General features: G+C 46.5%; 1 protein-coding gene across 1 annotated transcript in view; it reads right to left on the bottom strand.

The window, feature by feature from the left end:
* The window catches only part of CHP1 (calcineurin like EF-hand protein 1), a 225,055-nt gene extending 213,283 nt beyond the window's left edge, over positions 1-11,772 (bottom strand). Inside the window, exon 1 of the mRNA XM_069638857.1 lies at positions 11,502-11,772. Within this exon, the coding sequence (XP_069494958.1) occupies positions 11,502-11,568 (67 nt within the window). The 5' untranslated portion in view covers positions 11,569-11,772. The remainder of the gene's footprint in view (positions 1-11,501) is intronic.
* Positions 11,773-13,424: the final 1,652 nt, after the last annotated feature.

Consider the following 13,424-nt stretch of genomic DNA (forward strand, 5'->3'; position numbering starts at 1 on the left):
TGACTCATCTTAGGCAGGCCATGCACGGGGAAGGGCTGTAACACAAGACACGTATCCAAGAAACAGAAGAGGAGCTACAACCACCATGGCTCATCTCCTGCTAAGACACGACCTCTTCGAAAGATATGCAGCCATCTGTTCATTTTGGTGTGGCCGTTTTAACTCCGTTCCGAAAGAGGACATTTTGCTGCATTTTACTGCAGTATTTGGAAGGGTGATGAACGGTCAGGGGTACTAATCTACGGAGTGTAAGGGTGGGAGGTGTATGTGGGCATGGGGGTATGGTGGCCGGGTCACCATAAAAATATATAAACACATTCACAGAGGTAAAATGCTGTGAATGTCAGATCCAAACTAGAGGGGCTTCAGAAAAGTTGCAACCTCCAAACACTATCTATCCTCCCCTAAGGAAACCTATGTGCCAAACATCGTTACCGTGGATAGAGGCAAAAGCAGACATCATTGGAAGAAGTTCATCATTTCTGCACCAGGACATACCACTGTACACACAGTGACTGTGTACTAGCGATAGTGGTCTAGCCTGTGCCAGGTGGGGTGGCCACCGTCCTCACAGTATTTAACTGGGCCCTACTTAACCTACAGTATCATGAAACCAGAGTACCATCCTGGGACCTTTCTGTCTCTTCTCACCAGCATATACGCCCAGTCCTTGCGTGGGTTTCCAATATCTTCGTGCTCACCCACCTGCTCCTAGGCCCCTTAAACCCTCTTGTGCCAGGCTTGATATGATGGGTTATTTGTAACGCGCTTAATACTCAGAGATTTCTAAGCGCGGTCCCAGGGAATCGAACCTGTGTTGCTCCGTGTCATCTTGCTTCCAAGGCGAGCACATTGCCACCGAGCTATCCTCCCAGCCTTGTCAGATTAATGCACACAGGAGTCCCAAGAGGAGGCTATTGCAATAGTCTAGCTTTACGTGGATTGGTGTGTTTATCAGGGACTTGTCATAAGTGAGAGAGTGGATTTTGAAGTTGAGGAGACTACGATAGCAGGCAATGTGTGGTGTATCTTTAGCGACATGAACTGAAGCAGAGAATGAACGAGAAACCGAATTCTAGAGTTTGTTTAAATAGATGAATAGAAGCAATGATCTGAACGGTAGCGGGCAAGGTATCAAGCAGCACAACATCATCCAGCACTAGTTGGCAGAGAGAGGTTTTCCTAAGAACACCAAGGACCACTGAAAAACGGCTAAAAAAGAAGAAGATTTGGGCTGCAGGGGCAAAACAAAAATAAAGGAAAAGGTCTTGAGGAGATGATAGGGTCCGGTGAGATTTGGGTATGCAGAAGGACTGGCATCAATCCATGAGGTAGAAGAGTTAGGAGTTGGCAACGCCAATGATGCTCAAGAGTAACTGTTAGCAGTGCGTTGTAACTGACTGCATCAAAGGCTGCCGAGAGGTCGAATAGGATGGAGGAGAGACTGTATGACCATAGATACATTGGCGACAGCCGTCTCGGCAAAAAGCGTGCATGGTCAGCATGGTTGTGGAGGTAAGGACTAAGCAAGTCGGTTGAAAGGAAGTCTTTCAACGTTTTAGAGAAGTGGAGATGGGGCAGTAGTAGAGTCATGGGTGATAAAGCGGTCTTGAAGCATGTAAAAAGACACAAGTCGAAGAACATCCGACAGAATGAATCGTAAAGAAATGGGCGAAATGGAGAGCCATTGAATTAGTGGGGTCATGGAAAGAAGAGGGCACAAAGAAGCAGGTGGCCAAACAGGATCAAGTTTGCGGTGGAAAAGATTGTTCAGAGGGGGGCAATAATGCGTACAGGGACAGGTCTGCAGAGAGAAGATTTGCCTCCTCATACTTTGAGAAAAGTGTGTAACATGTGGAGTCGAGACATAGGGTCATAGGATAGATGCATGGGTGAGAGTGACGAGAGGAGTAGCTGGAAGCAAGAACATTTGGAGACGTTCATGGCGTAGCGTTCAGTGGATGGAGAGTTTGGAAGCAATTAGGGCAGTACCTTTTGCCATTTTGAGAGGTCATCGGCATGTAAGTGCTGAACAGTGGGGTTGCTCCACGGTTGCAAAGTCGGGTGTACAGAGAGTATTGCTAAACAAGATGAATGATACGGTTGAAAGGCAAGTGAGCAATTGGCTGATGCGATCCAGGTGTAGAGGGAGGGATGAAAATAGCAGTGTAGCATGTGTGTTCTAGGTTGGAGGAAGGTCTTGCCATTAGGGGTTAATTAGTGGGTGAAAATCTTCATGGCATTAAAGTAAGACCTTGCGATACTGTACACGTCGGAGCAAAGAATACTGTAGCTAGTTCATATGCCTGTGCATGGATGTCAGTGTCCAAGTTAAAAGGTGCCAAGAAGACTAAGGATTGCCCAAAAGTAATGGTTAGATGAGCAATAGATGAGGGCAGTGGTCAGAGGGTTAGGAAACTCTGGTGGATTAAGAAGCTCAAACGCAGAGTGGGACCTGTGGCAATAGGGATGGCTGTGGTATTAAGGGGTTGTGAAGGAGCTCCGCCCCACCTTGAAGTGAAAAGAGTAGGTGATGGTTGTACTGCCTGTCTGGTGGGGCTGCTAGTGAGAAGGCACTGTTAGTTTTGTTCCACTTATAAGGGTAGAGTTGTGGGGCAGAGGGGTTGATGACTCAGGAGATAACTTTCTTGGAACAGGATTATGAACGTGGGGGGGGGTCGGATGGAGGTAAAGTTCGAGGGCACAATTACAGGGGCAAAATATTATTCAGCTCCTCTGCTGCCACCTCAAATATCGTATTTATTAACATAATAAGTGGAAAGTGGGCGACAAGTGGTCTGTCGTGGAGTCGTGGGACAGTCCGTTTACCGCTTTCATTGCTGAGGAGGCAGAGACTGACTCACAGAGTCCTACAGAGACTATTTCTTAGCATTTACAGCGCGGAGCACGCGCGGAAAGTGGGCGACAAGTGGTCCGTCGGGGGGCGGAGGCGCCCCTCAAATAACATCGGCAGGGTAGAACAACGAGCCAACTCTCCACCCATACACAATCAACCACGGTAAGTGGTTTGAGTGGAATTTGCAACGCACTGACCGTCCCACCCCCACTAGGAATCCAGTACGTCCCAAAGTCAATGGTGACTAAATACAGTAGAGCTAGGTCAGCCACCCTGGGGCCCGAAGAAGAGGACGGGTGTTGCCTCAGAAGCTCACGTCCGAGACTTGCTGGAGGCAAACCCTGCACCAATCATTTAAGTGAAAAGGGAACCTTCAACCCAAGTTCGCATGGTCTCCAAACCAGTAATAAACATATACGACCACATAATCAGCCGAGCGGTCTGCAAAAGCCGTTAGGCTCACCTATCAGCACAACAATAAACACATGCCCTCCCCACCACCACAACAATAAACACATGCCCTACCCACCTACCTGGAAGCCTCGGAAATCGTGAAGAACCGAACACGAGCTGCCTGCCCGCACGGCCGCACTCCCGATAACACCAGCGCGGTGAACACCCTGCCGCGGCCCGACGTCTCTGCAGCCGCCTCGCTGACACCCTCCAGAGGGAGGGCGGAGCGCGCCGATGCAGTTGGCGTCGAGCTGGCTGGCGAGTGGTCCGCGGGAGACTCGCTGCGGGGCCCGGCGGTGTGCTGCCCATTGCCCCAGCCGTCCTCTTCGGGCTCGGCACGGGTGGGGGGTTCGAGGTGGGGGCGGAGCATGCCCACGCGTATGCGGCCGCACCAGAGGTCTGCGATGTGCCTGTAACAGAAGGGGAGCGGGCGGAGCCAAGCTCCATGATAACAGCTGCACAAATACACGCTTCAGCAGGCAGCTCATCAGAGTTGAACAAAGTCACTACACCAGATCTGTCTCTCACAGTGCTCCCTCTGACAGAGGCATCTCCAACTCACAACTTTAAAAAGAGAGCCAGAGAGGACAGCGGGCAGCAAGTAAGACCCAGGAAAGTGAACAAAAAAAGAAACAGCCTTTGCCCGGAAAGAAATAGTGGGCGGAAGAACCTGCAATTGCAAAATAAAAAAGGCAGAGCAACTATCACCACAAGTTCCGGAGCCTCAACAAAACCAACCACAATGCGGATACTAACTGACTTTTTTAAAGCACAGCTGTCAACAAAAAAATAGAGATTACAGAGAACTCTGAAGCTGAAATGCTTGCTGCTGTAAAGGAAAACTTCCCTTGCCCCAAACATCACAAAGTTGATGATGGAAAAATTGTAACTCAAGTTCCTCTGGTGATGCTGCAAACTCCTCCATTAACCGCATCAGGTGCGGCCTCGCCAGAAGTACGACCAAGGACAGACTCGCCTCACAGGCATAACAGCGATATTGATCAAGAAACTCGCCCAGTCAATTCACAACAACAGTCTCTGGCTAAGACTGTGACAGATGACAAAGCAGATAGCAACACCGCTGGTAACAAGGATAGCACAAAGGAGATGTGGCCGAAACCAACGGAAGCCACAACGGGCTTGGAAATAGCCACTGAGAAGCCCCGGCTAACGACTGAAAACGAGGAGTTAGCCATCCCACACCTCGGCAGATCCTTGCACCTACACGACAAGCAACAAAATGCAGGATCTTGCCCTGCTGAAGACATCCATAATGGGCTGGCAACCTCAACACCACGGCTAGATGTAGACTCGCCTGCAGAGAAAGCTTCTACCATCACAAACTTACCCGTTGGAAGATTACGATGGGATGAAGAAAACTAACAACTCAGAACCCTTGATAAAAGGAGAAACTCTATAGAGCTCCCTGGGCATAGTTCAGTCCACAAACCATACAGTTCTACTAACCAGTTCCAAATGCCTAGACAAAGATACAGTGACCAGCCACACACCCCGGGAAAGGTCCACTCTTCGCAGCCTGCCCTGCCCATTCCCGAAACACCATCCAAAAAACCAGACTTGTTGAGCATAATGTCCGCCATCACAATAGCCCTTGCCCCGTTCTGTAAACTTTACGAGGCGATTAACGACACCACAAAGGATAAACAATCCATGATAGCTATGATCCTGACCAGAGTAACCTACCTCGAGGGCTATATTGCAGCAAATAAGGAGCATAACGCCCATGACAATAGTCTGGACAACTTGGTGTCTCGTCTAATAGATAAAATCACAAAAATGGCAAAACAAGCTGCACATGAAAACAAGCTGATTACCACAGCAGCAACTAAGGATTCAGGATCCCAAACGGCACCATTTATTGATCTAACCAAAGACAATAAAATGAAACTGACGCCCAGACTGAACTCTACAAGACAAGGAATTGAAATCGAATCAACAGCTAATGCAGCTATCATACGTAAAACACCCACAGTGTTATTAGTTGTAGACAAAAAAAACGACCAACCTCAAGTCTGTCATTGAGGCTCCATAGACGGCATATCAAATTTTTGGAAAAACAAATCCAAAGCTCAAGGAACCCACAGCTCACATCAGCAGTACTCTGCATGACGATGATCAACACGCAGGCTCAAGCGCAACCCATGACCACTCCACACAGCAGCGGGGTGCCACAATCTACATGCAGCAAGGACCTCCATTCCAACTCCGAGCAGCTGGAACCAGTCTCACCCAAATCAGTAGCAGACTTTCTAAAAGACAACATTCTAATGAATGTCAGTGTCTATTCAGATGACGACGTACCGCAAGTCATAACACCTGACAGCGAAACACCATCAATCCCAAAAGATTTTAAAAAAGCATGGCATATTGCAACCGTGATTTCGAAACCCTAGAAGAAAGACGAAACCGTTTATCACATGAAATACTTCAAAATTAAAAACAAGAAGGCTCAAGTTCATACCCCCAAACAACCTCGAGAATCGGAAGCAAAACGTTTTGCTTCTCAAAAAGAAAGACAAACTTCAATCTAAAGAACACGAAATTAGACGATGCTCGAAGAAGCGGCCCAAATAAGGCCCAGTGAAGATCCAGACAGGGCCACCAAGAAAGTTCATTACAGATCAAAACAGAGGTTCACGAGAGACCCAACGATAAGCGCATAGAGGTAAAGTGGACAATAAAAAAATGGAACAATGATCCAGTTACAAGGATGAGCTCACCTTAAATAGAAGAGCAGTCATGTCGATCTTCCACCAGATTGCCAAATTAAAAGACAAAGTCAGAAGATCTGCTCATTGTCGAACCGTGGCACGACAAGTACAAAGCGGCAACACTTCTGTACACTGGGTCCTCTACAATTTACAAGCAGATTTATAAAAGCAAACATGAAATCTATAGCCTTGGCTTCAATCTAGAAGTTATAACGCATCGAGAATCATGCAAAAAGAGAAATTAATTGGATGCACGCAAACAATGATAATCGAATATCAAGTACGAGCAACCATGACAGAAATCATCGGCACAACTTCGAACAAGGGCAGGAAAAACAGCATACATCGAAAAAGTGCCATAAGGTTACAGAATCCACTAATGCAAGACAGGAACAACAAAAAAGCAAAGACAAAGTCACGAAGGCGGAAAACCTGAAAAACACAAGTCATTCCCACAACAACCGAGGCGATGGAGTACAGAGCTCACAAAATAAACTCAACGCAACAACAAGGACCATCTCACAGACAGTGCATAATAGTTCCACACAACTGGATTCGACCCACCAGGCAGAAACAAGGAATCTGGGCCTGGTTACCAAAAGCTCTCACAATGCATCGAAAAAAATAGCAATCCGTCCATAGAGAACACAAGTCAACATCAACGTTACAGGAAGAAGACGACCTTCACCGCAAAGTAAAATTATGCTTGTGGAACACAAGAGGGCATTCGCATTTAACAGTACGAGGAGATGTCAACCTTGGAGAATATGACATCATATGTCTCCAGGAGACACTCCCCCAACCATAGAGGGATACCAAATTGCATTAGCCCCAGCAGCAAAGGGCCATCTAGGACGTCCAATGTCAGGGCTCATGATTGCTTGCTGCACCGGATGTGGACTATCTATTGGACCTACTCTGATCGCAAACCTGTCCATCTTGGCAGTAAGCGTCACTTGGAAACAAAAAAATAAATCCAAAGACACAGAAAACACAGTAGTCATTGCCAATACATACTTGAAACCCAGCCGCAATCAGTGAAGAAAGATTCATCACAATGTGCGAACATGTAATTGACGTCGCAATGTCCAAGCTGTTGGTGACATTACTAATGATATGCAGCGATTTAAATGCAACCTGCAAACCACAAACGAGAACTCGAGTGAACAAACAGCCCTCAGCAGCTGAACAGTGTGTTAGAGCATGGCTCGACCTAACTCAATCCCGTGAACTGCATAATCTTGATACCGCCTTCCCACACCAAATAGAATATCCACCTGGGAACGTGCAGACTTGGGTGAAACAATTGAATACATATTTGTCTCCAATCCCCTACTAAGCGCCACCACCTTTTTCAACGTGAGACACACAATTGCCAGTGATCACAATCTCCTGGAGACCTGCTGGCTAGTTCCAAGTGTAAAGAATCTTCGAGTAGGCATGGACATTGAGAATAACGTCCAGGGAACACGGCTTAATTTAAATGCTGCAGCGATTAAAGACCTCACACACAGATATAAAGGAGACGTACAGAAAGCATAAACCAAAGCAGTTGGATTACCAACCACTGCTAGTGGCATACGCAAAACCAAAAATAACTGAAGACCAGAGGTGTTATCAAAAAACACAATTACAACAAAGAGCTGGTCGTGAGAAGACGCGAGTACAGAAGAGCCACAAGGCTCATAAAATTTTTTTTAAAAAAACACCATCCTACTGTAGAAGGCATTGCTATACTCAAAGTTTTAAAATCAGAATACAAAGCCTGGGTACGTGCCCACCGAAGTAAACTATACCAGTCGGATGCAGAAAGCATCACCAAAGCGCTAATAACGAACTCTGCCAGAGATTTTTGGTCCTTATTGAGAGCCACAGAATAGCCAGTGGAAAATTCGATAAAAAATATCCCTCAGCTCACCTGGGAAACACATTTCGCTGAAGTGTTCAAATCCGTCACACCAGAAAATTCAGGGGAGCATCAGCATAACAAACGCAAAATGGATTAATCTTGAAGACATCATGGAAGTCATCAAAAACTCCCGAGCTCCCGGAATCACCAACTTTGAACTAAAAGCAAACCCTGCAGAATGGGCTGCCCTGATCAGCGAAATCTTTCGACGCTGTGCAGAGTCAAGTTCAGTGCCCAAATCATGGACCACAGCAACGATTCCCATCTATAAAAAAGGGAGACATAAAGGACCCTCGGCCGATAGCGCTGCTCGACTGCATAGGAAAAGTCTACGGTTCTCTACTCCTAAAGAAATTCCTAACTTGGGCTGCTTCTGCTAATTGCAATGACCATCTGCAATCAGGCTAAAAAAAAAAAAAAAACGCTGTGACAGCAGGTAATATACTAACATTCAGTATACTGAAAAGCAAAGCCCTACAACTTGGTCAACGCTTATACATCGTGTTCGTTGATTTCACACAAGCCTTCGACCGCATTGAGAGACATCGCCTCTGGGTGAAATTGAGAGACTGGAATTGTCCGGAAGATATACTGGCTCCAATACAAGCCCTGCATCATAACACCTCGATGAGGGTGCGTCTAAGCAGCGAAGGAGATCTATCTGACGAAGTTCCGATCACACAGGGAGTTAAGCAGGGCTGCCCATTAGCGTCAGCTCTATTCTTGGCCTATATAGGCTACCTCCAAGAAAGCACAACCATCACGCGAGCCTTCCCGCCTAAAATTGGAAACACCACGATAGATCGACTTCTTTATGCTGACGACCTTACATTATTCAACCAGACTCCAGTAGGCCTCCAACAGCAACTTAACAGTCTCCAACAATACGCAAGTGAAAACTTCTTGGAAATCAACAGGAGGAAAAACCAAGACTTTGATTCTGCAGAAAAAAAAAAAAAAAAAATCGAAAACCTAAAATGGTTTCATGGGGATTCAAAAATCGAAATCGTTCAGAACTTTAAGTACCTTGGGGTCCAACTTGATAGCACGAAAAGTGAAATCACAATGCGAACCGTACTGGCCAAAAAGACCAAAAAAACTAGTTGCTCAGGCCAAGACAATTGACCGTAAATTTGGGAAATTTTCACTACAACCAACAATCAACTTTTACAAAATGAAAGTGGTGCCTGCTGCAACATACGGCGCTGAGGCCATGCCGACCATCCCAAAGAATATCTGGCTGAAATTGGAAGCCTCATTTTGAAAATCAGTGCTCAAGCTTCCAAACTCTACCTCGGGAGTAGCAATAAGATGTGAGCTGAGCCTCCAGTCTTTGGAGTGCACGGTGAGCTGCAACATACTAATGCTCTATAGGAAGTGCAGAATGGTCGACACCAATGAAATTTACAAAATGATCAAGCGCGAGATGGATGCAGGCAAATCAGGGAGGTTAAGAAATTGGCAAAAGGAAAACATCTCGCTCCTGGATGCCATCGCCTCGGAAGAAGAGCTCATTCACAATCCATGCAGAATTCTGCATAAATTGAAGGAAGCAGATTGGGCAAAGACAACCTGAATCAGCTGTGAAACAAAAGCTCACTTCTCATCTCCCCGGAAACACAAAAAAATTGAACGAGTTGCAAAATTTCATAAAGAAATTTCCAAATAAACATGTACGCAACTTGATACTAAGAGCACGCTTAAATCTTTTACCAACAAATGAAATCCGATACATAAGAGGTTTATCATCAACAGCTAATTGCCGTTTCTGTCAAGACATCGTGCCGCCTCCACAAGAAACAATTTGCCACCTCTTTATGGCCTGTCACGCAACGCGCAAAATAAGACTATGGTACATCAGACATGTATCAAGACCCGATCCACTGATGGAAGAACAAACGTGGTGGTGCAGGCTCATAGGAGGCGACAGAACGAGCTGGCAAATAGCTACAACAAAAATATTGGAATACATCGTGAGCAATCTACTAAAAGACGAGCAGTCACTCGACGGCCATGACATTGCCTAACTACAACAGTAAGTGGGCCCAAACGACAAGAACTTAAGTCAGCCATGGGGACAAGTGTTGAGATATATGAAGAGACATTTATATTGTAAAAATCTTGTTTTGATTAAACAATAATAAAAAAATTAACATAACCGAATAGCGGTAAAGAGATTTACATTTGATTAAAATACTGCCTTTGAGTTTTTGAAGATAAACTAAGTGAATCTGTAGGAATTTGTCACCAAATAAGGTCTAGAGATCAAAAGTCTCATGTGTGGATTAACTACCATAAATCAGGTATCTGCAGCGTTTGGGTCGCAAGACGTTTTGTACTACAACTCCCATCAGCCCTAGGAAAGAGTCAATGGTCATTTGAAGAGCCACAGGTTGCCGAAGTCCCCTGTACCAATTAGAACGGTGGGAAGAATATTTGCAGCACATTTTATTTGCAGTTTGATTGTTTATTACCAGGGTACCATCACTTCATAGGGAGATATCCGAATCCTGCTGTGAGAAGATATGTTGTAGTGGGTCCGTGGTGGCAGGGGAAAAAGAAAATTCAAACCCTCCTCCACTCAAGGGGGGGCGAAATTGCTTTGAGGCTTGCTAGCGGGCTAGAAGAGCCTGTTAGCTTGCTACCAACAGCTACTTGTCTTATCCCCTTGTGGCTCTACAAACATGTCACATTAACTGTGTGTTGGAGAACATGTATAAAGGAGTATTGGGAATTAAAGTGTACCGACAGCTAGCTTTGGCTGAATACTATTATGTCACACCAAGCTGAATACTTTCTCCTTCAACAGAAACTAAGCATGCTGCACAAGTCATTTCAGAGGTACATCAAAAGGATCAAGAAGCAGAGGCTGCTGTTACTCGTGTGATTGAATGCTGCACGAGCAGAAAGCAAGTTATGTCTCGCCTTTTGGAAGAGCCTTGCGTCTCCCCCTCCCCCCCCTCCCTCCCTCCATCCCTCCATCCCTCCCTCCCCACCCCCGGGTGTCCAGTCCCACAGTTTGAAGACCACTGGTCTACATTTTTGCCCTTTCCATGAGAAAGGACACAACAACTTGCTTACCTTAACACCCTTACACCTGCCACATCACAACCCTCCCTTTGCGCCCCGCAAAACACCTATAGGGGGATGGGGGGATGGAGGCTAATGCGGTTCAAAAGGTACGGGGATGCCAGATAGAGGTCACGGGAGGGATGGGACCCGTCTGGTACCCGGAGTAGATAGAAGGGTTCCTAGATGAAATCGAACTATCAGCCACATAGAATAAAACCCGTCTGTGGTGACGGGGAATGAAGGTACTGGACAAAATAAACAGGAGTGGCGCAGACAGTTGGGGGGGGGGGGGAGCAACATCGGTCTGAAGATGCCGGGGACGGAGGGGGCGGGGGGCAACATCGGTCTGAAGATGCCGGGGACGGAGGGGGCGGGGGGCAACATCGGTCTGAAGATGCCGGAAAGGGCGAGCTGAGATCGGTTTGGGCCACTGGAGATGGCTCAGTGGTTAGCAGACCAAAAGGCTTCAAAAACTCACAGCCTGTCTCCTTCTTGATTTCATCGATCTCCTCGTCCCTCAGCAGGGTGGATGCCCTCGAGCCCATGCTGACCGCAGCGGACTCTCCTTCGGGACCCTGGACAGGCTCGGAGACGGCTGGTGGTTCCTACCGCGAACACCCACTGCCGGTAGAACACACACACAAGACACTCCAACCAATCAACAGACAGATTCCGGCTCTAGTCTCGCAATCTCTTGAAACTGTCAGACCAATCGATATCCAGGCTGCAGCTCGCTTTGTGGGCAGACCAATCCGCATGCCAGAATTGTACTTCTCGTAGCCAAGCCTATTCTCATTCTTAGCCAATCAAATGCCCAGTGGGAGTTAACCGAGCTGTCATCAGAAACCACTGCACCAGAGTGGACTAAGAGCATCAAGTGAATATTGCTCAACGCTAGACAGCTTCTTACTAAATAAGCATTCTCAAAGTTTAGGCCAGCTGGCGGCCATGTTAGATGTAGATTAACCCATCAACATCCAGCAGTGAAAAGGCGGATCGTTATCTCGCTATCTACCTCACTATGATGGGTTCACATAAAGTTGAGCCGTGTTCGCCAGGGCCGGTAGGATTTGGAACACTGTGCACAAAAGATGTACAATACCCCCCTTACTTTGCTTTTGTATTGGCATCACCGGGAATGACAACACAGAAAACGTTTTGGGGAATAACATCAATCTTTCATAGTCAGTGTATCATGGGAAGGTACATTACTTGTATTTAATAACAAGACACCAATACCTTTGGGGTGTGCTTATGAATGGTCACACACTAATAATAATAATATTACTGGATCAACACTGTTACAACTATGTGTGCTTTACAGTTTTCTCATAGCTCTCAACCATTTGTAGTGCAAAGGCGGGTGAAATCACCCGATTTTGTTTTTGGCGGGTGAGACGCGCATTGGAATGAATGGGCGTGCAGGAGGCTTGGCGGGTGAGTCAGCCCTTTTCAAGGCGCGTGACACCCGCCAAAAGCGTGTGAGTTGAGAGCTATGGTTTTCTATCTAGTTTTGTCTTTATAGAGGTTTATAGAGGTTCCTTTTTACGCTCTGCATGCTTGGTCTCAATTTTGTGAAGTATAGGCTTATTTTCTAGCGTCTGTTACATTTGTGAGTATAAATACCAAACCCCATGATTAAGGTGGGAAGCTCCCGTTTCTTCTATAATATTTTTTGCTGTTTTTTTTCTTTCTCCTAAATTAATTCTAACCCGATTGCAAACAAATGGCAAATGTACTTCTCCCGCTTTCTGTGACAAAAATTCCCCCATAGGTGCTCTACAATCTTGGCATGTGTGTATGGACTCAGGAGTGGAGTCATGCTTGTGTATGCCTCCTCTTCACCCTCTCACATCTACTACACTCTGCACAGCAGTCAAAGTGTACACCAACACATAGTGGAACTATTTCCCCTTCTGCCCCACCTGCTCCTGCTACCCATGTTCCCATACCCCATCACTCTCTCTACCCCAATACAAAGCCCATACATGGGTCCATCCTTACCGCCAATCTACCACCTGTGACGATTCACAGGATCTTGCCACTTCTCCCCAAAGGGTTGCCCTTTCCCTGTGAGTTTAGGGAGGTGAGTCCGCAACGCAACATTCCCCCTAGGGGTGGAAGTAAGTGGGACCTCACAGGGAGAGACTCCCATATTGGGGACAAGGACCGTGAAGGAACGCCCTAATGCTCTTATGAGACCCAAAGACCCTCAGTGTTCCAAGAAACCCAACCTAGACAGACTACTTTGTGCTATTGTAGAAGGCAGAGGGTTGGTGACTAACTAGCCATGGAGTAGGACGTGCCTGAAGAGAGTTCCTCCAGAGATCCGACGTCGATCCGTGGAAACATGCATTAAAAATAGAAAAGCGTCTGCAGGACTGGAAGCACTGGAGTATTA

Source organism: Ambystoma mexicanum, chromosome 14, assembly GCF_040938575.1.
Source record: "Ambystoma mexicanum isolate Mex_15411 chromosome 14, UKY_AmexF1_1, whole genome shotgun sequence".
In the NCBI taxonomy this organism is placed as follows: domain Eukaryota; kingdom Metazoa; phylum Chordata; class Amphibia; order Caudata; family Ambystomatidae; genus Ambystoma; species Ambystoma mexicanum.